The sequence below is a fragment of the Phyllostomus discolor genome, chromosome 3 (genome assembly GCF_004126475.2).
Source record: "Phyllostomus discolor isolate MPI-MPIP mPhyDis1 chromosome 3, mPhyDis1.pri.v3, whole genome shotgun sequence".
NCBI lineage: Eukaryota > Metazoa > Chordata > Mammalia > Chiroptera > Phyllostomidae > Phyllostomus > Phyllostomus discolor.
The window spans coordinates 92,766,576-92,794,441 of NC_040905.2; the positions used below are offsets into that span (position 1 = coordinate 92,766,576).

The following is a 27,866-nucleotide window of genomic DNA, read 5'->3' on the forward strand; positions in this document are numbered from 1 at the left end:
GGGAAGGGAGGGAGAAAGAGAGGGAGTGTAACATCAATGTATGGTTGCCTCTAGCACACCCCATACTGAGGATATGGCCTGCAACCCAGGCATGTGCCCTGACTGGGAATCAAACTGGCGATGCTTTGGTTCACAGGCCTGTGCTCAATCCATGGAGCTACACCAGCCAGGGCCTTTGAGAGCCTTCTTAACAGCAGGGACTCACTTTCCAGGTCCCTTTATATGTAAACATTCAACAGTCACAAACCTCACTCTAAGAAGAATGAGATTACCCTACCAAGTATTACATTACAGGGGTGATCAAAAACAAGTGAAATCAAATGATATCCCTACATGGGCACTTCCTCCTCTATAAAAAGCAGTAAGAAACTACAAGAAATCAAAGTTCTGCCCTGGCTGGTGTGGCTAGTTGGTTGAAGTGTGGTCCTGTAAACTGAAGGGTCTCCCAGTACATCAGGGTATTGCCTAGGTTGTGGATTCAGTTCCGGTTGGGACACGTTGCAGAGGCAACCAATAGCAATAGATTTCTCTCCGTCATATCAGATGTTTCTCTCTTTCTCCCTCCCGCCCTTCCCCTCTAAAAATCAGTAAGCATATCCCAGGTGAGGATTAAAAAAAGAAAAAGAAAAAAGGAAATTAAATCTTTCCAAAGGAAAAGAACTGAAAAACTAAATACATTAGCCTTCACTCTTTAAGTTTTTTGTACATTAAAGCTTTGTTCAAAAATCCTTCTTTTTACACCCACGTGTCAAAAAGGACTCAACTGGCATCCATAAAATAAATAAATAAAAGTCGTACAATTTTCAACCAAAAAACTAAGCTCGTGCAAGAAACAATCATTAAAGAAAATGCTTAGAGTGTAAAACATCAGCCTCAAGCTCCTAAATTACATCAGAAAAACTTTAAGTATGTCTTGGTATGTTTTAATTTTACTTAAATACCAATCTCCTTCTAAATCGTCAACATTTCAAACCTGTGCTTGCCTAGGGCAAGAAGGCATCAGCTCCTCCGAAGTACTTTTTTCTTCTTTTCCTCTCCTCTCAGGTCTGGAACTTTATTGTTGGTTTTGTGCCTCACGATCCTGTCAGTTCATCAACAGCCCAGAATCCATTCGGGAGGAGAAAAGCACAAGTGCCCCCCACCCCCACCCCGCACAGACTAGGCTAAAACGCAGTCGAGACTTGTACAAGCCGGGTCACGAGACCACGCGGGTACAATTTCAAAAACTTAAGTTGAAGGTTTAATTTTAAAAGAAAAGAGCAAAGGAAACCCCTCTCTCCATGGTACTTGGGCCTAAGGCCAACCAACTCCAGTGGATGTGTGTGTGTGTACGCGGGGTCGCTCCCCAACACCAAGGCTGGGGCACAAAGTGCGGAGCCGGGGAAGGGATGGAGGGCGCGAGGCTCTGTGGCGCCCTCAACGAAGCCTGTCCGCACCCCCGCCCACCCCTCAGAACCGCGGACCCGGGCTCAGGGTGTAGGCCCGCCCGCGTCGGGCACGCTGACAGCTGCCACGGGCGTGGGGCTGCGTGGCCCCCAAGCCCGGCGAACCCTCGGCCCACCCCGCCCCACCCCGCAGTGACCAGGCCGGCGCTAGTAGAAAAGGATACTCCCGAGTGCGGAAGGTCTCCTGAGTGTGCGCGATGGTGAAGAGCGACTCCTCACCGGGAAGCGGCTTCACCAGCGGGAAAGGCTTGCGGCCCAAGAGCGGCGCCATCACGGCGACGGAAGGGAAGGCGACAGCAACTCCACGAGCCCTAGGCGCAACACTAGGCCCCGCGGCCCGGAGCGAGCGCCTGGCTCCTGGGGGTAGGGTGGGGGAGGGGAGGGGTGAGAGGGCGGCGCGAACTCAGCTCCCTCACTACTGGCGCGGCACCGCGAAGGCCATGGAACCGGACGCAATGGCGCTGAATTCCAACACACACCGATGCGCCGCTTGGCAGCCTCCAGCCAACCTCCGCTACCGGTCCCGCGTTCGGCAGTCACGACTCTTCAGCTGCACAGGAGGAAATTATTGAAAAATGGCGGGAGATTCCCCTCCTCCCCCGCGCCGGGCCAGCATACACACTAACTTGCTCCCCTGTTGCGCCGCTGGCGAATGCTCCAATAGGCGGGAAGCTGGACGGGACTCATAGTCTATTGGCTCAGAGGAGCTGCCGCTCGGCGCTCGGATTCCCGCCCCCTGCCCCGACCGCGTAGTTGGGTTGCAGCGCACTATAGGGCAGTACGAAGAGGTGAAAGGTCACGTTATGTAAGCGCCGGTGACAGGCGTGCGGGCGTCCAGCATTGGAGTTGAAAGTGGGGTTAGCGGGGAATCGTAAACTTGGGAGTTTAAGGCAGGTAGGCTAGAGAAACCACTTAACACATAGACACTGCGCCATCTGTCACGGACGGCGACACCGACATCCGGGCACCACTGTCCGGGTGTTGCGCTGGAGAGGGGGGAAGGGGGAGCGCGCGGCCAGGGGCTTTGTCTTTCCACTTGTGCTCCGCCCCCTTCTTAAAGGCGCAGCGCTCGGCCACACCCGGGGATGCGCGGGTAGAGCAGATGGGAGGAGGGGTTGGCGGTAACTCCAAAACCTTGCGCAAGCAAAGATTCTACTGGAGAACAACTTAAGCCCCAGCCTTGCTCACCCGAAAGGTTCATGCTAGATGAAGAGTGTGGTTGAGATCTGGGTATTAGTGTGGTGCTCCTTTCTAGGGGCTTGCTGGAAAGGATAACGTGGAAGCTTCTTAGTAAAGGACATACCTGTGAAAGAGACACCCATTCCTTCAAATCGTCCTTACTAGCACCTACAACATTCAGGGCTCTGTGTTGGGTGCTATGAGGGAAAAAAATAAGACAGACTTCCCTGAATAAGAGACAAATGCCCTGGCCGGGTGGCTCAGTTGGTTGGAGGTAGTCCCTTAAATCAAAAAGTCACAAGTTCAATCCCAGAGTCAGGGCTCATGCCTGGGTTACAGGTTTGATCCCCAGTTGGTGTGCATGTGGGAGGCAACCCATCCATCGAGAGAAACCCATTTCTCTCTCACATCAATATTTCTCTCCCTCTCTCTCTAAAAATTGATAAACATATTCTCAAGTGAGGGTTAAAAAAAGGGGGGAGACTTGACCTTGGGAAACACACAAAAAAAGAGAAAAAATAATAATCATAGTTGTATGTGATTGTGATGAGTGCTCACCAAAATGCACAGTAAGAAGACAGCAATAACTGTGCTTGTGGGGTGAGGACATTTGGGCCACTTCTCCAAGCAGACTATACCAACATAGTCCAGAATCTGTTTAGCTAGTCAATGCAATCGGAAACACACTGATAATAATTTTCTCCCTATTGTCTACCTTGAGTCAAAGATTTCAGTGGCCCCAGAACATCTTTTGCAGCTTGTTCAACAGGGCTAGACTGCTAGATGGCTATGAATGCAGCATGCCAACACCAGACATTTTCTCCTTTTCTTCTCACCTTGAGGTGAGAAGTATACGCCTAGTATAAAGTAAGTTCTAGATCAGAGGCCACTTGTATGAACCTTCCTCTGATCACCTAGCAGAGAAGAGAGCTCATTTTTCTTCAGTAGCTATTTCTTCTAAGAGGATTAGAAGAAATCTCAGAGGATGTGGCATTTGAGTTGATTGTGAAAAGATGAGTAGCTCTTGGCAGAAAAATGAGATAAACATTGTAGGCAGAGGGATCAACAGGGCAGACTTAGCAAATTCAGGACATGTGCCTATAAAGTAGGGGTTTTGAGGCAGAAAACACTGAGAGATGGGAATGGCAAAAGAAGTGACCACCCTGGCCACAGCTTGTGATGGTTGGAGTGGCCACTTAAAAGACAACTGCAGTAGTTTATGGCAGTGATACCAAGGGCCTCAAATGTAACAAGATTTGTGGAGACAGGCTGATAGATTTGAGAGGCACAGACTAGATGACTAATGGGATAGACATTTGCAGGACTACATAGCTAATGGTAGACTATACACATAGTAAAGACCAAAAACAGTAAGAGACAAACAAACAAAAAAATTAAGGCCCTTGCCCAGTAGCTCAGTTGGTTAGAATGTCATCCTAATATACTGAGGTTGTGGGTTTCATCCCTAATCAGGGTGAGGCAGGAGACAGGAAGGAGGAAACTGCGGAGGTGCCCTGGAGCTAAGATAAAGGACTTTGATACCAGACAGAGACCCCATTCGTTCTAAGACCCATTGTTCCCGATTTTTGGAAAAGCGCTGCATCATGGTGAATCATGAATGCACCTGCGCAGAAGATGCTACATGACCCCTGCTTCATTATAATAGCATTTATATAACATTGTGGGACCCCCTTCTCTAGTGGCCAATCAAGGAAAATCTCTGGAGGCCACATACGCAGTAGCTTTAAAGTAATACAACTACTTGTATCTGTGCAATAAAAGCCCACCCAAACTAGCCAGGAAACATCCGTCCTATAAGAACAGAATCCCTCCAGCCCTTGCTGGTGTGGCTCAGTGGATGGAATGCTGGCCTGCAAACCAAAGGGTCACAAGTTCGATTCCCAGTCAGGGCACATGACTGGGTTGCAGGCCAAGTCCCCAGAGGGTGCGTGAGAGGCAACCATACATTGACGTTTTTCTTTCTCTCTTTCTTCTTCCCTTCTCCCCTCTCTAAAAATAAATAAAATCTTAAAAAAAAAATAAAAGAATCCCTCCAGCCCCTGAGGTCAATCTTTGCTTGGAGTTAGCCCACTCCCATGTTCTGCGGAGTGTACTATTGCCTAATAAATCTGTCTTCTCTCTTTATGCTCTATAAACTCTGTGTGTTCGGTTCAATTCTTTGTCCACAATTACCAAGAACCTGGTTACCTGTGCCCACCTGTGTCAAGGGCACACACAAGAGTCAACCAATGAATGCATGAATAAGTAGAACAACAAACTGATGTTTCTCTCTCTCTCTCTCTCTCTCTGTCTCTACCCACCTCTATAAAAGGAAAAGAAGAAACAATATAAAAAAACTTTAATGTGACTCTTCTTTGGTGGATGTCCTTTATTATTTATTTTTTTAAGAGAAAGAGAGATGTAGAAGAAGGAAGAGAGAAACATTGATCTGTTGCTCCACCTGCTTCTGTATTCATTGGTTGCTTCTTGTATGTACCCTGACCGGGATTGTACCCACAACCTTGGCTTACCTGGACAATACTCTAACCAATTATATTACCCAACCAGGGCAGATTTCCTCTATTTCTATGGCTGAAATTTACAAGTAACCGATTAACATATTTTAACATCTTGTCCTGAAGGTGTCAAAAAAAGGGGTGAGACTAAGTTAATGCAACTTACCAGTTTTCTGTTCTAATACTTTCATTGACTCTTGCTGCCTATCATACTCTTCTGAGTTTACTCTTCCTATCCAGTCTTCAATGCCTAAGTCTCAGCAAGACCCAAGTAAACCACTTTCTCCTAATTCCCAGAATTCCCCACTGCCAAAAGCGTATTTCTTTCTCCTCTGTGCATCTAAATTTCACACTTTTCCTCCTCATACCTTTTCCTGATTGTTCCTGCCCATATAATGCATTTGCTGAATTCTCAAGTTTTAATCATAATTTTAGCAAAATTTGTTGTTTAATGGGTTTTCTTTCCCAACATTTGAATAAGTAATAATGAAGGGCAGAGACTAAAATGTGTAGTTTCCAGGAATTGACACCAGAGCATTTACTGGTCAAAGTCGACTGGGACTGCTTAGCAGCAGAAGCAGAGCACATTTCCCTATGCAGATCTCCACTGGATAGCTTCACGACATGAGCTCAATCAGCAGGGTCTGTTTTTGTGGTCAGTGTCATATGGAGCTGTGCCCTGCCAGACACCCATCCTTTGCTGATGCAGACATAAACCCTTGCTTAGACAGTTCCATCTTCTGGCTGGTCTTTTGCTGACTGTCCTGTTGGCTCCTCAAACTCAACACATGCCCAAACCACAGTTTATTATCTTTTTTTCCTCCAATATCTACTCTATCTGGGTTCTAAAGATTTTATTAATTTTTAGAGAGTGGGGGGAGGGAGAAAGAGAGGGAGAGAAACATCAATGTGTGGTTGCCTTTCATGTGCCACCAACTGGGGACCAGGCCTGTAACCCAGGCATGTGCCCTGACCAGGAATCGAACCTGCAACCTTTCAGTTCACAGGCAGGCATTTAATCCACTGAGCCACACCAGCCAGGACTGTTTTTTTATTTCTATTAAGGACCCCACCTTCTTTACAACCTCACAGGCTCTGCCTTGATATCTCTTGAGCTCTACAGTCATTGGGTCAACCAGATACAGTAGTCCCCACTAACCCTATATGTGGGGAAAATTTCCAAGACCCCCAGTGGATGCCTGAAACCACAAATAGTACCAAAACCTATATAAGACAGAGAGAAAATTCTGAGACATCCTAAATTAAATTGCAGTAGACCTGAGAGTGGAAGGAGACAAGAGAGATTATTCAGTCAATAGATAAAGGGCAAAACCAACAAAAGACTATTTACATTCCTAAATATATGTTAAAACTTTGAGTGAACTTCTAGGTGGCTATTTCCACTGGATTATCCAAAGAGAATAGCTAAGTAGCTCACTACCAGGCAGTTCAACTTCTTGTTTACACTTGAACTTTCCTGACAGCCACCCACAACCCATCCAAAGTAACAAATGTTTCTTCCTCATGGAGTCTGAACTGGCCCCAGCTTCACCTTCTCCCACTATCTACAGCCAATGTCAATTTTTTCAACACAATGTACATCTTTCTTTTCCAAACTATTTGCATAAAAGAGCCAGCCATCAACCCTAAGATTGTGAATATGTTTTTTTTTCTCCAACTAGAACTGCTACTGGTGGTTTAGAACTTGTGTTCCAGGACCTGGTCCTTTTTCTGGTTACATTTGGCTTAATAAACCCTTTCTTTTAGAAAAGATTTCAGCCATAAAAGTTCTTGTTTAATATACCCCACTTTTTTTCCCTATAACTATATACCTTATCACTTTTAAATATTTAGTTTTAAAAAAGATTTTATTTATTTTTAGAGGAAGGGGAAGGGAGGAGGGAGAAGGGAGAGAAACATTGATGTGTGAGAGATACATCCATCAGTTGCCTCTAACACACCCCCAACTGGAGACCTGGCTGGCAACCCAGGCATGTGCCCTAACTGGGAATCAAATGGGCGACCCTTCAGTTCGCAGGCCGGTACTCAATCCACTGAGCCACACCAGCCAGGGCAAAAAAAAATTTGTTTCTTCATTTTTTTTTTTTAGAGAGAGAGAGGAAGGAAAAAAGAAAAAGAAATATCAATTTGTTGTTATATTCATTTATGCATTCATCGGTTGATTCTTGTATGTGCCCTGACCAGTGATTGAATCAAAGCCTTGGTTCATGGGGTACACTCCAACCAACTGAGTGACCAGGCCAGGCCAGACCTTTTCACTTAAAGGAAGCACCTAATTGCTCCTCTTTGGCAAATCTGAATTGCCTGCATCACTACTCTTGTGCTTTGGGGCTATTATTAAGTAAAATAAGGGTTACTTGAACACAAACACTTCAATGGTAACCAAGAGGGCTACTTAAGTGACTAACCAGCAAGAGGTGTATAGTGTGGATACGCTAGCCAAAAAAATGATTCCTGTCCTGAGCGAGACAGAACAATTTCCAAAAGGCATGCAATTTAAAACTTATGAATTCATTTCTGGAATTTTTCAATGAATATTTTCAGGCCATAGTTGACCTTGGGTAGCAGAGACCACGGAAAGCAAAAGCCAGGATAAAACCAATTCTACCTGCCTAAGGCCCTGATCTATCCCCACCTTCCTACTTCAGGCCTTTATTATTTCCGGCCAAAACTACTGCTATGACTTCCTTGTTTTAAAATGTTTTAAATTATATTAAAATTATGTTTTTCATGGTAAAATGTACTTAGTTCCAAAAAGGAAACTTACAGTTAAAAAACAAACAAACAAACAATTCTATAAAAAGCAGCCCTGCAGCCCATCCTCATCTACTTCCTGCTCCCCCAGGCATCCATTTTCAATTTGTTAAGCTGTTTCCTCCAATATTTACCTCCCTATTTCTAAATAACATATATAATGCTATTCTTTAGTTTTTCAGGTTTTTTAAAGATTTTATTTATTTATTTTTAGAGAGAGGAAAGAGGGCAAGAAACATCGATGTGTGAGAGAAACATCAGTAGGTTGCCTCTTGCACACCCCAGCTGAGGATCAAACCCAGATCGCAGGCATGTCACCTGATCAGGAATCAAATCTGCAACATTTCGCTTTGCGGGATGACATTACACTAACTGCGCCACGCCGGTCAGTGCTAATTTTTCAGTTTTAATATTAGCTGCTTACTTTCTCCAGAGGAAGGTGAGAACTTAGCCCTCTTCTTCCCCCAGAAACACTACATACATGTATACATATATATATTTCCAAAATAACTGTATTGTAATTCCTTAAACAAAAATTGTGTATAACTTATAATTATGTATTATTTACATATGATCCACATGGTGAACTGATTATACTTCCTTCCTTTTATTTTCCCTGATTTGCTTTGTCTATTTTTATTTTGTTTTCTATGTACCTATACCTGCTCGCTGTAACCCTAAACTGAATGTCTCCTCTCAATATGTGCAAAAACACCACGTGGGCAATGTCCTTCCGATTTGTCCCCCTGCCTCCCTCTCTTTCCTTTCTTCCATAGTATCTTGCACACTATGTCACTCTCCTGGTCTTGGCTTCCAGTGGTTGGCTCCCTAAAGCCAACAGAGTAAAACACAACTATCTAGCCTGACCTTTAAGGCCCTCCACAATCTGTCAGGTCTTTTCACCATATCCCTCAAACTACTTACTCAGCAAAGCCAGGTTTATCTAGGTTTCTAAATCTCATTTCCCACTGAAAGGATCCAGGGCTCCTTGGAAAAATGATTGGGGGATAGCAAAGTTCAAGGTGAGTCAGGAATATCTTGTGTCTAAAAGAAAGGATCTGCTCAAAAAATGATGGGGACATGTCAAAAGGACACAGGAACCACAAACTGGCTGAATCTGGGAGTTTGAACATTAAAAATGTTGACAGTAATGAATTTAATATAATACACATTGAATATAAAAGGAATCCATGCCCTGACTGGTGTGGCTCAGTGGATTGAGTGGCAGCCCGCAAACCAAAGGGTTGCCAGTTCAATTCCCAGTCAGGGCACGTGCCTGGGTTGCTGGCCAGCTCTCCAGTTGGTGCCATGCAAGAGGCAGCCATACATTGATGTTTCTCTCCCTCTTTCTCCCTCCCTTTCCTTCTCTCTGAAAATAAATAAATAAAATATTTTAAAAAGATAAGTAAAAGGAATCCATGAGTCTACAATGAAACTCAGAGAGAAAAGACAGAAGTGAAAGAGAAGGGAAATCTTTTACAGAATGTTGTCAGTGAGTGTGAAAAGAATGATTTACAAAAATTACCATTTTGCAAGCTCCAATGAGGTAATTGATTCAGAAATAGATCATCAATGTGTGCTAAAATCAGTGGGTGAAAGGCTGTTGTGGAACCATCTAAAATTATCATTCCCTATGGATTACTTACATAAAAGCATCCTAAAGGTGGAAAAGTCTGGAAAACATCACCTTAGCTAACTGATCAAACTCATTACCAATAAGGGGGCAAACTGACAAGACCTACAAGGTCACTTCTACTTCTGTGACTTTCTCAATTAACTTTCTCTTATTAAAAAATAAAAACAGAAAAGCTTTTCTGATCTCAAAGCCTCCAAGGTTCTTCTCTGAGCTCCAAAAGTATTCTACCCTCACCACCTCCACAGCACAAACTCCTATCTAGCTTCTCTGCCTCACCTGACTATGAGCTTCAGAAAGGCGGAGACCACGTGTCTGCCAGTTGTACTTTACAGAGAAGCCAGGGCAAGCTTTCAACAAATATTTGTAAATCAAATAAATGCCATTTTCCAAGATAATGAGTAAATTTGCTCCCATGCACTTACCTTTTCCACACTCCAAAGTTCTCTTGTGTAAAAATCCATCAAGCTCTATTGATTTTTAGTGCTCATTCATGTTCAGTGAACTTAGTGACTGGGTTTATATAGATTTTTCTTAGTAATTCAAATGTGCCTATGTATTGGGCCTACCACTACCTTGAGGAAATGTATAAGTTATTTGTTTGTAACATGCCTTTTCCCCTTCTCTTTTACTCCTCCTCCTAACCCTTACCCCCATCAAGATTCTAGGATGGTATTAGAGTCCTAGCCTGAATTTCTTAGAATATTAATTAAAGCCCTGGCTGGCGTAGCTCAGTGGATTGAGTGCGGGCTGCGAACCAAAGTGTCACAGGTTCGATTCCCAGTCAAGGTACATGCCTGGGTTGCATGCCATGACCCCCAGCAGCCGCACATTGATGTTTCTCTCTCTCTTTCTCCCTCCCTTCCTTCTCTAAAAATAAATAAATAAAACCTTTTTTAAAAAGAATATTAATTAAGTTGTGCTAAAATAGAAGTCATTTCTGGCTCTTGTGGCTCAGTGGATTGAGTACCAGCCTGCAAACCAAAGGGTCGCTGGTTCAATTCCCAGTAAGGGGCACATGCCTGGGTTGCAGGCCAGGTCTCCAGTAGGGGGCGCACTAGAGGCACCCACACATTGATGTTTCTCTTTCCTTCTCTCCCCCTCTCTCTAAAAATAAATAAATAAATAAATAAATATTTTTTTAAAAGCGAAGTAGGTATGACAAAATAGGGCAGCAAAACTTGGGTTCTAGTCTCATCCCAGAAACCTGAAGCCCCTCAGATAAATGACCCCAGCTGGTGTGAGTCAGTGGATTGAGTGCCAGCCTACAAACCAAAAGGTAACCAGTTCAATTCCCAGTCAGGGCACATGCCTGGGTTATGGGCCAGGTCCCTGTAGGGGACATGCAAGAGGCAACCACACATTAATGTTTCTCTCCCTCTTTCTCTCCCTCCCTTCCCCTCTCTCTAAAAATAAGTAAATAAAACATTTCTTTAAAAAAGAGAAGAAAATGAGAGGAATCACTTTAGAAAATATTGAAATGAAATTCTTGAACATACAGAATGTAGAATTCTTTTCAACCATGGCTCTATTGTTTTCCTGAGAAACCAGGAGCAGAAAGGGACTAATGGACAGAAAACAAATTAGTAATTGCCAGGGCCTCGGCAAAGGGGCAAATAGGGAACAACTGCTTCATAGGTCCATACCTGTGGGATTTCTGTTTGAGGTAGTGAAAAGTTGGGAGGTAGAAAGGAGTGATGACTGCACAGTACTGTGTATGTACTTAGTACCACTGAACTACAGTTTAAAATGGTTAAAATGTGAAACTTTATGTTATGTGTATTTTGCTGTAAACAAAAGAAAACAAAACATAGAACTCGTAAATGCCCCCTAAGGACCTAGAGCTGTGGCGCACACACCAGTTGGTTGCATGCAGTGCACAAACAAACATATGTACCATTTGAACTACAGGACAACTTCAAAGGGCGTCTCCAATCATTTTCATCAGTCACTCAGCAGGAGTAAGACAATGGGCAGAGCCCGGCACACAGTGACTTCACAAGCACTCAGCCACCACCACGCCCCACCCCTACCCCCACAGCCTTCAAGAATGAAGCACTCAGATACCAACAGGACATATTTCAAATAGTTTAATTTTTAAAAATAATCTATTCAGTGCTAAAATATGTCTTCACTCACTGTTGCCCATTTCCATTTCTTAAACTTTTATGAAACAAAAAATAAAATCACAAAGTTCAATTTAACATGCAGATTTCAAAGAAAAGGAATCTTTCTAGAAAGTCTGAGCTGCAGGGATACTGTGGGGGATGAGTACTGTCGTCAGACTTCATATTCTTGCTGGGGCAGTTTGTGGCGTGAGAGCTGGGGACTGCGGCCGGAGGCAGAGAACGCTGGAATGAAATGTACAGGTGAAAACAGAAAGCTGCACGTGTATGTGTGTTTGGGGAAGGGCATGGTTATGGTGGGGGACAAAGAACTGTCAGCAGCTAGACAGCCCACGAGAGGCAGGAAAACCTCAGGAATGGGCAGAAGTGCCAGGGCAGCGAGAAATCTATATGGACTTTTCTGCCCTTTTGTGGAGAAAAGCCCTTTCCCTTCAAAGTCCCTACCCAGGCATTCTCCAATAGCCGCCTACAGGGCGCCTTGCCCTATGGGCAAGTTCAGGAATCAACAGTCGCTATTCAAATTCAAGTAACTCTTGACACTCTTCTCTAAAGGGTGCCTTCCACATCTCTCCTCTTCTAGAAGCGCCAGCAGCTCAGTCCAGAGGTTCTGGAGCAGAGACTGCTATCTGGAGGTGACAGATGAACCTTGGGATGGCTGATGCTCCAGCCTACTTGGGGTACAGAAAGGACATGAGCACTCCTCAGGAGCAAGCAGACACAGGTGCCAGGAATGGGAAGATGATGCTAAAACCCCAAGTCCTATGTCAGCCTTCCAGTCTAGAAGGCTCCTATGGGCAGGCTCTGGGCCCCAGTGCTTGCCTTTATCCCAGCAACACAGCACGGCCAGAACCAGAATGCAATAAATAGAGGCAAGGGGCCAGGAGGTGAAGGGTGCCATGACAGTGCTAGCTTTCTGATGCTGTCTGCGGCACTGCAGGTTGGTCCACACAGAAGCGTTTTAGGGGTGGGGCACTCGAGTCGTCCTCTTCCTCAGCAATCTAGGAGCAGCCAGAACATGGAATTACAGGGCCGTCCCTCTGAACCAGAACCTCCCCATCCACCCTAATTACAACGCAGAAGCCCAATGCCAACCTTCTCATGGATAACCAAACATCTTCCCTGACCTTATCACCTGGCGACACCAATTTCCCTCGCTGCCTCCCCACCCTACCATACTATGGCAATTTCAACAAAGTAGGTGAAATTCACAGCAATGAAGTGCTTCCTTTTTCTCTTAGAAACTGGGAAGCCCAAAGTGCCTCCTTACCTGTGTCTCCAGTGGAACTGGTTCTTCCTTCGTGAGGGTGGGAGGTTCATCAGCCACTTCCGAGGCGGGCAGGGAGGGCTCTGAAAAAGCAGCAAGGTCAGCACAACTGCAGGGCCTCCTGAGGTGAAAGACTCCTATAGAATCTGCCTTAAGCTAGGGGAGCTTTCCTAAGAGCTATGTAGATGTGCCTTGGTGAAGAGGCAACACTGGCTGAAGAAATCGACAGACATATTTTAGAAAAAATATGTACTATAAGAAGAAACTTCCAAGAGATAATGCAAAGAGCATAAACTCTGAAGTCAGAAGGAATGAAATTGGAGACAACCAGTTCCACCAGTTACTAGCTATGTGATCTTGGACAAGCAATTCAAACTTTCTAAGACTCCACTTCCTCATCTGTAAAACGGAGATAACAACTTCTGTTTCATAGGGTCTGGGAGAGAATTGTACCAGGCATTAAACATTAAAAGTGCTTCACATAGAACTTGGCCTTCATTTGGTTTACTCGTTTTCTTCCTTCAGTCTGTGTCCAAACTGTTAACAAATAGCCTGAGGTTGCCAGACTCCGCAGCGATTTTTCTAACCACTTGCTTAAAGAGGAGAAACAGCCAGAGCAAGAGGCAAGGCCCCTCCAAGGTGCTTGTCCTGGGTCAACGGAGACTCACCCTCGAGGATCTCCTGGCCCAGAGTAGGAGGCTGAGAATCATCGGTGCGGAAGTCAGAGGTGTGTGCCGGGCTCAGGGACTCGCTCTGCTGGGGGCTGGGGCTTGAGTTAGTGCTGCTGTCCACCTTGAGTTGATAGACATCAGACACAGAACTCTGGTTGCTGTTTTCATCTGAAAACCAAAGACACCAAGGGCAACAGCTGAGAGTGGTAATTTGTTCTCCAACTTGGTACAGAGTGAGGGCCTGGCGTCTCCTCAGGCAGCCACAGACACACCAGGCACGACGACCATTGCTGCTGGTGCACTCTGAAATGAAGGCCAACGTGCATGGGGCTTCTATGCACCACAAATTATCAACAGTCTAAGTTGATTAATTTAAGCATTTTCTATTTCACAACATATTCTACAGTTAGAATCTTTAAATCAATGCAACATGTATATTTCAAGAAGGTCAGGACACAGTTATTATTACCTACCATTGATAGCTCAAGACCTGGTATTTTGTTACTGTCCAGTGGAAGAGAGGGACATAGCTGCGCCTCTCAACCTTTCTCACAACATGAAGTGTAGAAAATAATATAATTTGTCTGGCCCTCTGCCAGGAGTGTCCAACCTGCAGTCCACGGGCTGCATGTAGCCCAGAATGGCTATGAATGCAGCCCAAAAGAAAATCGTAAATTTACATAAAATATGGAGATTTTTTTTGTGATTATGTGTTGTAATGTATTTAATGTGTGACCCAAGACAATACTTCTTCCAGTGTGGCGCAGAGAAGAGGCCAGAAGGTTGGACACCCCTTCTGGTCTAGGCTATCTGAAGGAGGAGCTGGGTGGTGTCTGGAGATTTCAGCTCAGGCCCTTCAGTGGCCCAGGCACCACCTGATGCTTCAAGGGCCAAGGGAGTCCCACCTGGGAAACGGTCTGAAGACTAAAGTCATCACCTAAGTCAGAAACATAGGAGTCAACAACTCCTTCTCCTCCCTTACCTCCGGCAGCCAGTCATCAGTTATGATCCATCCTACTGTCCTACCAGTTGTGTTTACTCTTTTGTCTTCTGCAGCCCTGGTTCAGGCCTCATTATCTCTGGCCTGGTCTCCAGCAATAGCTACCTTACTGCCCTTCCTACAATACTATGTATTCCCACTGTACTTCACACCTTAGCTCGCATGATCTTTCTAAACCCTTCAATGATTCCCTGCTGCCAAAAGGATAAATTTCAAACCCCAGTGCTTCTCCGGGGAGGCACAAGAAGGCCCTACTAAAATGTACAGACTCTTTTTGCGATCTCCAGGCTCACTGCCTATTGTCAGGCCATCCATACACACCCCTCGGCTCCAGCCAAGATTGATCCTAAGTGAAGAGTTGATTCATGCACAGGTGCCTCTTACAACTTGCTCTTCTAGTCTTCCTGGAAAGCCCCTATACAAGCCAACACTGAGCTCAAGCATCATGTCCTCCACAGAGGTCTGTACCCCAGGTTCCCTTGGGTAAAAACGACCACCCTCTCTTTTATGCTCCTGTTGTATGCCGTGCACACCTGCATTTATTATTTTATATACCAGTTTCCTTCCATTATACTCTGCGCAGATAGGCTCTTTGGCTTACTGTTCCTTGAATCTCTTGTGCATGGTACTTGGCAGATGATAGGTCATTAAATGTTCACTGAATGAAAAGGATGAGATGGTGACTGGACTGAGAAAATGGAACCTTGTGCTCCCCACATGTAGCTAGAGAACCTTTCCCTTATATTCCCCTTCCTATAGCACACTGACCCTGGGGTCGGGAGAGGACTGGGGGAAAGGCAAGGAGGGCATACCTGCCTGCTCCTAGACTAGTTTTGAGGAAAAAATCATAAGCCCTTTCTAGTCTTTACTCCTATGAAGACTATCTTCTATGCTAAAATGAAAGTTTTATTTTATTTTTTAAAGATTTTATTTATTTGTTTTTAGAGAGGGGAAGAGAAGAAGAGAGGGAAAGATACATCAATGTATAAGAGAAACATCAATCAGTTGCCTCTTGCACGCCCCCAACCAGGGACCTGGTCCAAAATCCAGGCACGTGCCCTGATCTGGAGTTGAACTGGCAAACTTTCAGTTTGGGGGACAATGCCTAACCCACTGAGCCACACCAGTCGGGGCTGAAAGTTGCATTTTATTATGAAAAGAATAAAGCTCTTTTGAAAAAAGGAAAGAAAAACAAATACAAAAAAAAGAATAAAGCTTTATCACTTTTGAACTTAGGCAAACACTTCTCAGAATATCAGTTTCCTTAACTAGAGATGGTAACTGCCTGGTTTATATCACAGGCTGGTGTAAGGATAAAAATGAGAAACTGAAGTGCAAGTGCTTCACAAACAGTAACTGCCATGTAGGTGTGAGAGTCACCATTATGAATGCAGTGTTGACAGTCAGGATGTTTACTGAAGACTGATTTAGGGGGCAGAACCTGTGCAGCAGGGGACAGGCCAATGCCCTGGTTTCAGGTGGCCTACTCTCAGGCAATAGTATAAAGTATACAGTCTAAAGAAAAGAGCTTCCGATCCAGAAAACCAGAAGCTAATGTGAACTTTGTCGCTTATGAGTTATGTGACTTTATATACATAACTTCGCCTCTCTGAGCCTGTTTTCTTAAAATGGAAAATGAGAATACTATCATCTATCTTCCAGGGTTATTGTAAGGTATAAATGAAAAGATTTATTGTAGTGCCTAGCAAGATTCCAGCAAAACAGTAGGCACTGAAATGATACATAGAACCATTCTTATTATTAATGGTTTCATCTAAGTTTTCATTTTCCTGCAAGGAAGACATATGGATGCAACTCACCCTGGAATTCAAGAAGGAGAGAGGAATTGGCTGAGGCATCAGAGGGAAAGCCATTAGGTTCCCGGGCTGCTGAACCGTTCGCTTTTGACTTTTCTTTCTAGAAAAGGAAAAAAAGAGGAATATGACAGAGCCAACCAGGAGACTCAGAGAGAGAGACTGGTGCTTGTTGAGACACCACAGAGGTCTGGATTAGGACTGAACAGGGAAAATGACAGTGGTTTTGAGACTACAGGGCCCAAGGCATAACAGAATCCTGGACAAGGTGCCATAAGCCTCGGTGCCTCTATCTATAAAACAAACCTTCTCAGCGCTAATATCATGAATGAAAAGTGAGAGACAGATACACATGCTTCCCTAGATCTCCCCATGGTACTCTTCTGCTTTCTGCCCTGATCAGAATGCTCTAACCAACCCTTCCTTATTGGATAGGCGAGAAACACAAAATACTCATTTGAAAAAGATTCCTATTTTAGCAGCACAGCAGGAAAACTAAGTGAAAGAAGAATGGACTTCTGACTGGAAAAGGAAAGAGTCACTTTACATGTAATGCAAGAAGTAATAGGACAAAAGGGCTCCTGCTAGTTCTATTCCTGACCAATGAAACCGGTTCATCCATTCAAAATGATCAGCCTACTTCAATCTTTGTCTATAACACGATTTCATTAAAGCAGGATGTGGGTTACACATGATGGAGAACCATAGTAGGAAGGGCTAATTTGCAACAAACAAGCCCACAGGAAAAGAAATTTGCAAATGAGAGTGTCCCAACAACCAAAAGTTTAGGGGTAATTTCAAATTCACTAATTCATACTGTTTATACATGTCTCTTTATTCTATGTGCACTGTACTCATAACACAATGTAATTTTTGTTTATAACTCTCAATTCTATCTCTGCAATAAGTCAACTATACATATTTATGTATGTCCTTGCCTTCATTTTTCCTATGCAAACATAATTTTAATGTAATGACACTTTACCACTTTACTAAATAATCTACATAAACATAGTTTTTAATAAATGCATAATATTCTCTATACCATAATTCACTTAATAACTTCTCAACTAATGAACATTTAGCTTTAGCTTATTTAGGATTGTGTTTGTTTATTATTATTAGGAATAAAGTCACAATGCTCAACTTTCACTTTTTCCTGGATTATTTTATTCAGATAAAATTCACAAAAACATATTCCTCCTAGATCAGAAAGCATAAACATATTATTTTCCTTGAAATACACTGTACCCCACCATTCTCTGAAAGGATGGTGGCAATACAGGTATTTGGTGTACTAGTTTCATAAGCACCCATGCCAACATTTGGCTTTCTTGTTATTTTTTGCTGCTCTCTCGTTTGTCTTTATTTTAATGATTCTGTGTTCATGTAGAATACATATTTCACTATAGGAAATTCTGGAAATACAGAAAAAGAAATGAATATCACAATCAACCTATACATATATTTGTATGAAAATGGGTCATAGTATTATAACTTGCTTTCCTGTCTTCATTCACTGCATTAAGAACATTTTCCTATGCCATTGAGTAATCTTTTTTATAATGGTTACAAAGCTTTACAAGATATAGATGCACAATAATTTAATGAATTCTACAATAAGAATTCATTTTGCCTGCAATTTTAAACACTGTGAACAATAATGTAATGCTGAACATTGTAGATGTATCTCGTACACACACAATTATCTCCTGAGGATAAATTGCTAGAGAAAAAACGTCTAGACCTAAGGGGTACATATTTTGAAAGTTTTTTAACCCCTTAGTTTTACTAAGTTAGTTATACATGACAAATAAAACAGTAAGATATTTAAAGTGTACATTGTGTTAACCTGATATACATATATGTTATGATCTCTCCCACCACCTGGTTAACCCATCTATCACTGGAAGCTTTATGATCAACTTGACCTGGTGCCAGATCAAGTTGATGCCAATTTACTCTCCCATCAGCAGTGAGTATTCCACTCCCTTGTATCCTTCACAAGTTTTTAAAAAGATTTTTTAATTTATTTTTAGAGAGAGGGGAAGTGAGGGAGAAAGAGGAGGAGAAAAACATCTGTGTGTGGTTACCTCTCCCCCGTCCCCCCCACTCCACCACAACCCAGGCATGTGCCCTGACTGGGAATTGAACAGGGCCATCCTTTGATTCACAGGCTGGTACTCAATCCACTGAGCCACACCAGCCAGGGCCTTCAAAATTTTTTCTTTACCAATCTGATGGTCGTTTTCCATTTTTCCTAATCTAACAGGTCTATGCTGGCACTTTAGAAGATGCCATACTACCATGGATCACTAGAGGATAAGATAAACTGATGGACCTCGGGGTCCAGCTCAGAAAGCAACACAAACACTCTGAGAAGCCCTCAGGTGAGACAAAGGGAGCTGAGTCCTGAGCAGAGAGAATTTGAATAGAAAAGAGCCAGGGACTTACATGGGAGAAATGGAGTGGGGTGAGGAGGTTGTTTCTAGCAATAATGGTATCACTGGAGTCAGGGTATCATCCAACCCTGGTTGGGTAAAGAATAAAGGGTGGCTCCAGAGCCCTCCCAGCTTTCACCCTCCAGCTCTTTGGGTTTGGCAATGACAGGAAGGATGGTTGTTCCTATATAAAGGTAGCACATGGAAGACTGGTACTAGGGAGTTCCCCGGGAAGCAGGGAAAGACAGCAGAGGGGAAAGAGAAAGACTGAATCTTGAGGCTAACCCCATCCCTTAAATTCATTTAAAGGAGGGAGAACCAGAGCTTAAGCTTATATACTCCCCTCAGTTAGACATACTAGCCAAGACAGCTTAGAGTCCCAAAGGAATAACAGGTAAGTGCACAGAAAGAACTAGCCAGACACTGAGCGAAAACAAGCACCATGAAAGACAATGAATAGAACAAGCTATACCAGAATGGTAATGGGACAGAAAAATTTAAGTAAAACACAGCAAGTCTGCTCACAAAGATAAGGAATGTACTGGAAAGCTGTTTCAAAAAAGAACCAATTGAAAAAACTGGTATAAATAATTGTTCAAAATAAAAAGTAAATGAGTTTGGTAGCAGAAATAGATACAGGTGAAGAAAGGATTAATGAGCAAAAACTGGCTTGAGAAATCAGAACAGGAAATTAGGAAAGAATTAGGAGATGAAATAAATGAGAGAAAAGTTCAGAAATAAAGAAGCTAGATATGAACATTATAGGGTATTCTTATAGAAGTCCTAGGAGATCAAAGACAGAGAAAAATTTCAAAAAATTTCCAGGAATACAAGAGGATCACCTACAAAGAATCAATAATTATTTCAAGGGGACTAAATGCCAATGGAAAAAAACTACAATAGATAAAACTACCAGTTTATATAGAAAAAAAAAGAATTAGACTGACATCGGACTTCTCAACAGCAACACCAGGAGCCCAATTGAGTAATAATTTTAAAATGCTGAAAGAAAATAATTTTGAATGTAGAATTTCACATACAGGTAAAATAATCAATTAAACATGAAAATAAAACAAAGATTTTTTAGGAATAAAAAGATATTTTCAGAAAGTTTACTCTACAAAAGCCCTCTTTGAAAAAACTCTTAAAGGATAGATTTCAGCAAAAAGAGAAATGAATATAGGAGAAAACAATAATAGGTGGCAAAGGGTTAGTAAATAATTAGTAATGTTTACTTTATCTAATGAAGCAATGAGTAAAACAAGAAATATCTGTAAAAAACTGAAATATCTAACCTAAAATTCCAGTAAAAACTAAGCACAAGGTAGGAAAGGAAGTGGTACGGGAGTAGAAACCAGAGGAGATGTAGGTATTGCAGGTTCAGAGGGAAAAATACAGATTTTGATAAGCTTTATAGGGACAGATATTAATTCTTAGAGGTAGCCAATAGTAAAAAGAGAATAGGACTTTCAAATCAGCAGAAGAAAATTTATCTTGTCATCATGAGGTGAAGAGAGAAAAGAAAGCAATTGTATAGCAAAAATCCTTGCCCATGTTAACAGGATTTTTAGGTGGTCACATCTTCCTGGCCTACTTGGCCACTAGATGTGCCACAAGCTATTATAAACACACAAAGTAAGTGTATATATTTGTCCTAAGGCAATTTCTAGGAAACTCCTTAAATTCCTGAAAATACCATTTGCCATCCTTCCATTCCTCCTGCTGCTTGGAACTTGAATGTGCTGAATGAATGATGGCTAAAGCCTGACCTTGGAATACAAGGTCAAAAATGTAGTACAAGAATGGGGAATTGTTGAATGGGTATGGAGTTTTAGGTTTGTTTGTTTTTTATTTTTAAACCAATGTATTTTTTAAAAATTTTATTTATTTTCTTTAAGCGAGAGGAAAGAAGGAAGAAAGAGAAAGAGAGAAACCTCAATGTGTGGTTGCTTCTTGTGCGCCCCCTATTGGGGACCCGGCCTGCAACCCGGGGCATGTGCCCTAACTGGGAATGGAACCAGTAACCCTTTGATTCGCAGGCTGGCACTCAATCCACTGAGCCACACCAGCCAGGGAAGAGTTTATTCTTGTATTATTATTTATTTATTAATTATTGTATTATTTGTCTTATTATTATTAGCATTTCATATCCTTACTTATGATTTATCTTTTAGGTAATGATGGCTGGTAATTTAACCAATGACTGACAAAAGTGGATACTTAAACCTAATTTTGCCCAACCCTGTAAACTGATACAATCACTCACTTTGGGGAATAGTTTAGCATTAGCTAGTTTAAGTAAAAAACAAACAAACAAACAAACAAACAAAAAACCCCCACTGATCCAGGATTCGGCAAGTCTACTCCCAGGAGTGTAGTTGCCTCAAGTACTGAATTAGAGTGTTCACAGGTGCATTGTTCTTAGTGTCTCAAACTGGGGACACTCCAAACATCCACGCACAGAAGAGTCAGAAAGATAAATTATGGTATAGTTCTATAATGAAATTCCACGTAGCAATAAAAAAGAGCAAACAGCTCCAAAGACAACATGGATGAATTTTATAAATATAATGCTGAGCTTTTAAAAAAGCGAGACACACACACACAAAGACAGTTCATGATACTGTTTATATAAAATTTAAAATGCTTGCAAATGACTAGAAAAGTGGTAAGAAAAAGAAAAGTAGGAGCCACATTTCCTCTAGAGGGGAGGGAGGGGATGCTGGGAAAAGTCACACAGAGGCCCCAGGGAGAGTTGGCATTGTTCTATTTTTTGACCTGGGTTGTTTTGACAAGGGTATCAGCTTTACATTTATTCATTATATGGTACATTTATGCTTTATATACTTTTATGTCTGTTTTATATTTTATATTTTTCAAAAACAATCAGGGAAAAAGAGGCTGGAGATATTCTGGGTGTTTTATTACCCAGGGAATGTGTAGATAGATAAATGTGGTCACTGTATGTAAGAGAATACTATGCAAGAGTCAAAGGCAGAAATTCTATTTACAATTATTGAAACACAGAGAGTTCTCAAGAACAAGGTTGAACAAAACAGAATAGAGGTTTATAGCACACTGCTACATTTAGATATAAAAATTTTTAAATGCCAATATGAAATAACGCTATGTATTTTGCAAGAATACACAGGTGTCCAAAGAAACCCATGGAAAGGAAATGAGAATGGCATACACACATATCAAACACATAAAAGTACATTACAGTGAGTAGCTAACTGGATAAAAGCAGGAGTCAGCAAACTTTTTCTTAAAGAGCCAGATAATAAATATTTTAGACTCTGTGGGCCATTAGGTCTTATGACAACTACTCAACTTTACCATTGTAAGTCAAAAGTAGTCATGCAATAAGGAAACCAATGCACACAGCTGAGTTCCAAAAAAGCTGCACTGACACTCACAGGGAGCAGGCCTGAGCTGCGGTGCACCAAGCCCTGGGAAAGAGGAGTAGGTTAAGGAACAGGAATAAAGGGAAGCTTTATGTGGGCCAGTGACAGGGGGTAGTGCCTTTATATATTTTACACTCAAGTCTGGGGAAATAAATTCCTTGATCATTAAAAGTCAATCAAAGAAAGAAAACAGTACCTTTTTTTGTTGGGATTTTCTTCCACACTTACCTCCTTGCTGTCTGTCACAGGAACCCACTTAAATATCCTAAGGGATGTGTCACCCACAGTCACCCACTTTTTCTCCCTAAAAGAAAAACACTTCTTAGGACTGATAAAACAATAAAATAGATTTTCTGTTCATAACTTGTGCCGCCCTACTTCTCAGATCATTCCTTCAATCTTAAATGCCTTCCAAACTTCCTATCCATCTGATTACACCGTAACTTACAATGCAAAGTCATCCTTTCAGAAAAACTTGTCAAATTCCTTTGGATCTGAACTCTCTACCTGTTACCTTTCCTCACACACAACGTACCTGAGCTGCTTTTCTCCGAACAGACCATACCAATATAGAGTGCCAGCACATTTCCAAACTCACGTATCTACCTAGCATCTATCTATTTTCCAAAAATTCACTCAATTTCACAGATACTTATACAGCCCTATTATACAAGGCCCTGCAGGATAGGATATAAAAGATGTATAAGATAGCGTCCCTACCAGGGGAGCTCATTGGAAGGAATAAGGAAATCACTGAAGGTGGCAAGGAAGACAAGGCTGAAAGACAGAGTAAGCACTGGCTGGTGTGGCTTAGTGGATTGAGGACTGGCCTGCAATAGGAAAGGTCACTGGTTCGATTCCTAGTCAGGGCACATTCCTGAGTTGCAAGCTAGGTCCCCAACTGGGGGCAAGCAAGAGGCAACCGATCAATGTTTCTCTCATACATCATTTCTCTCACCTATCAATGCTTCTCTCCCTCTCCTTCTCCCTCCCTTCCCCTCTCTCTAAAATAAATAAATAAGTAAAATTAAAACAAAAAGACAGAGTTAAGACTAGGGTATCCCATAGATGAGAGAACTCCTATGACTCCTGTGGAACTCTGGGTTGAAACACAACTCCACTGAAAAATAATCAGAGGCCAGGATGCTTCCAGCTAACAGAACCAAGCCTTACACTGTCTTCTGGAAGAGGTGAAGACCAAGCCATGGAAGGGCTGATTTACGGTTTTACTTTAGAGGAAGTAACTTTTGAGCCTAGAGCCTGTACTTCAGTTGGAAACAGACAGCAAACAACTCATTTCACTATTAGTTACTTAATCATTTAGTTTAATCACATCAAATTGCCATTTTTGTAGCTTAAAAATCAAATATAGGAAGTGTCTTATGGTCCAACCTACAATTATGGAAAGTTTTATGAAGGGGACCTGATCTAGACTGGGGATCTTGAAAGGTGTCCTTGTGGAACCAACTTTTGAGCTGAGCTAAGAGTTAACTAGGCAAGAGGGATGTGAGGGTGAGGAAGGGTGCCAGGCAGCTGGAATAGTGGTGTGACTCCAACTGAAAGATGGCCAGTGCCCAGAGCAGTGTGAGCCAGGCAGGTGAGGCAGGAAGGACCAGGTTTGGTTTTAAGAGCAAGAAAAGGTCACCGAAGCATTATTTTCTTAGCAAGGGAGTGCTATGAGACTTGCACTTGAGAAAAATGATATCACTCTGAGTGCAATCTGAACAATGGGCTGAGGAATGAGCAAGGGCTGAGGCAGGGAGATTATAGGGAGGCTGGTACAGAGTTCTGGTTTGAGAGACGGTGGTCATCTAGCCCAGGCTGCTGGAGGGGACAGAGAATGTCAAAAGACAGTAAAAGGTGTGCCAATTCTTAGGTTCCACACACAAAACGACAACAACAACAACAACAACAACAACAAAAGGGAGTATTACGTTTGGAGGAGGAAAAATCATGATTATTTAACTGTTTATAATGGGTCCCAACTATACATGAAGTCTATGGATATAATGGAATAAAGAACTTGATCTTGTGCAAAAATGGAAGAACACGTACATAAAGTTCAAGGTAACTAACTGAAGCCCCTAAAGGGGATGGAGGGTGGAAGACAAGAGAGCTTTGGGAAGGCTTCCTGGAGGGCGTTAACACTTACTCGAGCTTAATATTATTCACAGTCATCAGCTACAGAAAAGCACTCAAGAAATTATCTTAAGTAGTTGACTGTGAAACCTTAATGTTAATATACATCAGAGCTCCTGATACAAAATAGGCTATAAATCAGCGCCTGCAATGAACGTTACATGAGCCATTCCCAAACTCCTTTACCAACAGCTCCCAAGGCAGTAAGAGGAAACGCCTTACTTACTGCCCAGTTCACAGCGGGCTGGTGTTAGGGGACAGAGAGTTTTGATTTTCATACCAAGTGTGCTCCCGTGGCAGGTAGGTACCGAGTACCTCTCACCAAACGTAGATGAGTTAATACGTACAGCACTCAGTCTGGCGGACAGGATACTCAGATAGTTAATTACTATATGGGTCAGTTCACAACGCAAAAGGTTCCAGAAGTAGGCTGACGCGGAGATGCATCCGCACCCATACCAGTGCAAGGAGCAAAGCCAAGCAGACCAGCAGAACCGGATACCGGCGCTCCCGGGTGACGCACCGCCTACTGACAGGTGGGCGGGGCCAGAGCCGGTCGAGCCGCTGATTGGTCGTGGCTGGCGCGCCCTCTGACCTCACGCCAGCCGAGCTGCATTCTCCTCCCGCCTTCTCCTGCTACCCCCTCCCCCAAGCGCCAGCCGGTAGGTTCCCATCCCATCCGTCGGTCTGGCGCTCCTCTGGGCCTGGGCCGGTGGCCCCTGCCAGCACCCTCAGCCCAGGCCCCTCACCATTTCCGCACTTTCTCGATGGCCGCCATCACCTTCTTGATGTCGTCCTTGGCTCGGCTGCGGGTCTCGGCCCGGACTGACCTGCCCGACATGGCGGCGGTGGGAGCGATGGGAGCTGGGGTATTGCTCCCAAGACGCGGGGAATCGCGCCCCTCACGCGCCACCACCCTCCCGCCGCAGTAGCGTCACCGCGGCCGTCACCCCCTCCTTGCGCGCGTGCGCGAGGAAGCGCGCGCACCCGCCCGCCCCTTGGGGCTCGAGGCCTCAGCGCGCCTGCGCGCCCCTGCGCCCCGCCTCTGGTGACTGGGTCCCCTGGGTGCCTTGGGAGGGAGTTCCCTTAGGCCTCAAGCAAGTCGGGACCAGGTAGCAGCGGCATGTGCTGTGGGCAAGGCGAGGCGCGAGGCGCTGCCAGTGGAATCGCTGATACTCTCCCAGAGGTTTTGAAAGTGGGCACCTTCATTCTCAGCCCAGGTTTGCTGCCCTTACCTGTCTGTTATGGACTTGACCTTAAGGAGACCTGGATTCTGCATCATCCTGCCCTGCTGCCCCTCCTGTCTGGCGTCCTAGTTCCCCAGATAAACCGCTGTGCTCCAACCACAGAGAATTTCACACCTTTCTTCAGTAGGCCTTCCAACCTCGTGCACACATGTTCCTCACCAGAGGAACTGACCACTTTTGGTACTCTCCCAATATCCAGTTGAACTGAGAAGCATTCACCTGATATCCTGGGGTTCCACTTTGTTCATACTTAGCACTCTACCTCACTGTCTTATTTAATTAAGCAATTGTTAATTAAATGTTGCCTGTATTGTACAATGCTCTGCTAAGTGCTGTGGACAAAATCTGGGATTTTGCTTTCACGGAATTTACATCTTAGTAAGACCCACAGACCAGAAAATAGGCATTAAAATGCCATTTTATAAGCCCTGGCTGGTGTAGCTCAGTGGATTGAGCACGGACTGGGAACCAAAGTGTCCCAGGTTTGATTCCCAGCCAGGGTACATTCCTGGGTTGCAGGCCATAACCCCCAGCAACTGCACATTGATGTCTCTCTCTCTCTCTCTCTCTCTCTCCCCCTCCCTCCCTTCCCTCTCTAAAAATAAATAAATAAAATCTTTTTTAAAAATGCCATTTTATAAATGATAGGCTAAGGAAAGTACAAGGTACTAGGACAACCCTAATCTAATTGAGAGGTGTCAGGAGGCTTCTGGGGGGAAAATGACCTTGAAGTTGACTTCTGAAAATAGTGTAGATGCAATTGCTTCAAGGCATAACTGTGTCTACACACAGTGTAGATGCTCAATAAATTTTTGGGTGAATGCTGAATATTCAGTGCATCCCTCACCAGACAGGCATTTATTGATGCCTGCAGAAGTATGCAGGGGATGGTCCTACATCAGCTATTTCAGGAGACAGCAGGTGACAGTTTACATTGGTTGGTAGTGACTACTTTTGTCACCTCTAGAGAAACTTCCCTCCTGTGTGTCACAGAGAAATACCTAGCAAACCCTGAACTTGACACAGCCTCTGTCTATGACTGTTCAGCCTTTCGTGACTGACCAGTAGCATGGCTTGATAAGCATATGTTGTCTTGCTAGTGAGAGGCTCAGGAATAGCGTCTGCCTGACTGAGGAGTGGACTTGTGGAACCAGCATATGAAGGCAAGGAATGATTCTAGAAATAATGGGATAAAAGGTGGCAGGCACACCTGTTTCTCAAGCCCAACTGATCCAAAATAACACAATCACTGCCCAAGCATCTGCTGTATGCCATACAGCAGTGGAAGCTGGGTGACCCACAGATGAGTAGGAAACACTCTCTACCCTTGAGAATAAGGAAAAAGCAACCAGAAAATAAGACACAAGGCATAATGTGGTAAGTGTTGTGAGAGAGGCCAACTCTCTAGACCTCTCCAGTTCTGTTAATATGTCCCCCTGGTCTAGGCACACAACTCCTGGCAGTTGTCTAACCTCTCTCATTTCCACATCCCAGCCAGCTTCCTGGCTGAGGTTTCTTTCCTATAGCTTATCTCTGCTACACAGTCCACTGTTTGTCCTGGCTGCACTAGCATCCTTCACCCCTCTCTCCTCCTGCCAGTCAGTCACCTTCCTTGGTAATCCCTGGCTCCAAAGACCTAGTGATCCACCTGTTTTCTGCCCACATTTGTCCACTTGGCCCTACATTCCTCACCTTATCTTCACTGCAGTGCTCTGCCTAAGATAGCAACCAAAATGGATACCTAACAACTATATGCCCTGCAGGCCACACAAATGCCATCTTTTGACATACTTTTATTTTTAAAAAATTGCACCTTGATATTTTCTAGGTGAAAGCCTTATGCTAGGTGCTGAGACGACCCAGGCCAGACCTCTGCCTTGAGCAACTTGCATTAGAGGCAGTGGCTTCCCTTTCTCAGTAAAAGTTACAGTGGCCTCTAATGCCCCACCCATCTCCACACCTATGTTCATTAATTTTCTGACCTCACTTCCTACAACCAATTTTTGCTGTCTCTGCTCCAACTACACTGGTCTCCTCGCTCATCTGAACACACCCAGGAAAACTGCCTCAGGGCTTCTGCACTGTAGGTCCCTCCCCTTGAAACACACATCCCACACATATTTGCATGCCTGTCTCATCTCCCTCAGGTCTTTTTCCAGTGTCCTTCTGGAATCCACGACCTTAAGTGCTTTTTAAAAAATGTATTTTT

General features: G+C 43.5%; 2 protein-coding genes across 2 annotated transcripts in view; both read right to left on the minus strand.

Moving 5' to 3' along the window:
• Positions 1-2,022, minus strand: part of BAZ1B (bromodomain adjacent to zinc finger domain 1B) — a 77,806-nt gene extending 75,784 nt beyond the window's left edge. The window contains exon 1 of the mRNA XM_028513880.2: positions 1,610-2,022. Coding sequence (XP_028369681.1) covers positions 1,610-1,716 — 107 coding nt within the window. The 5' untranslated portion in view covers positions 1,717-2,022. The remainder of the gene's footprint in view (positions 1-1,609) is intronic.
• A 9,600-nt stretch (positions 2,023-11,622) lies between these two features.
• Positions 11,623-25,393, minus strand: BCL7B (BAF chromatin remodeling complex subunit BCL7B). Its single transcript, XM_028515572.2, has 6 exons — positions 25,160-25,393; positions 22,500-22,575; positions 16,430-16,526; positions 13,607-13,777; positions 12,942-13,021; positions 11,623-12,672 (listed from the first exon to the last, which is right to left on the minus strand). Exons 1-6 carry the CDS (start codon positions 25,249-25,251, stop codon positions 12,580-12,582), a joined length of 609 nt encoding a protein of 202 aa, XP_028371373.1. The 5' UTR covers positions 25,252-25,393; the 3' UTR covers positions 11,623-12,579.
• Positions 25,394-27,866: the final 2,473 nt, after the last annotated feature.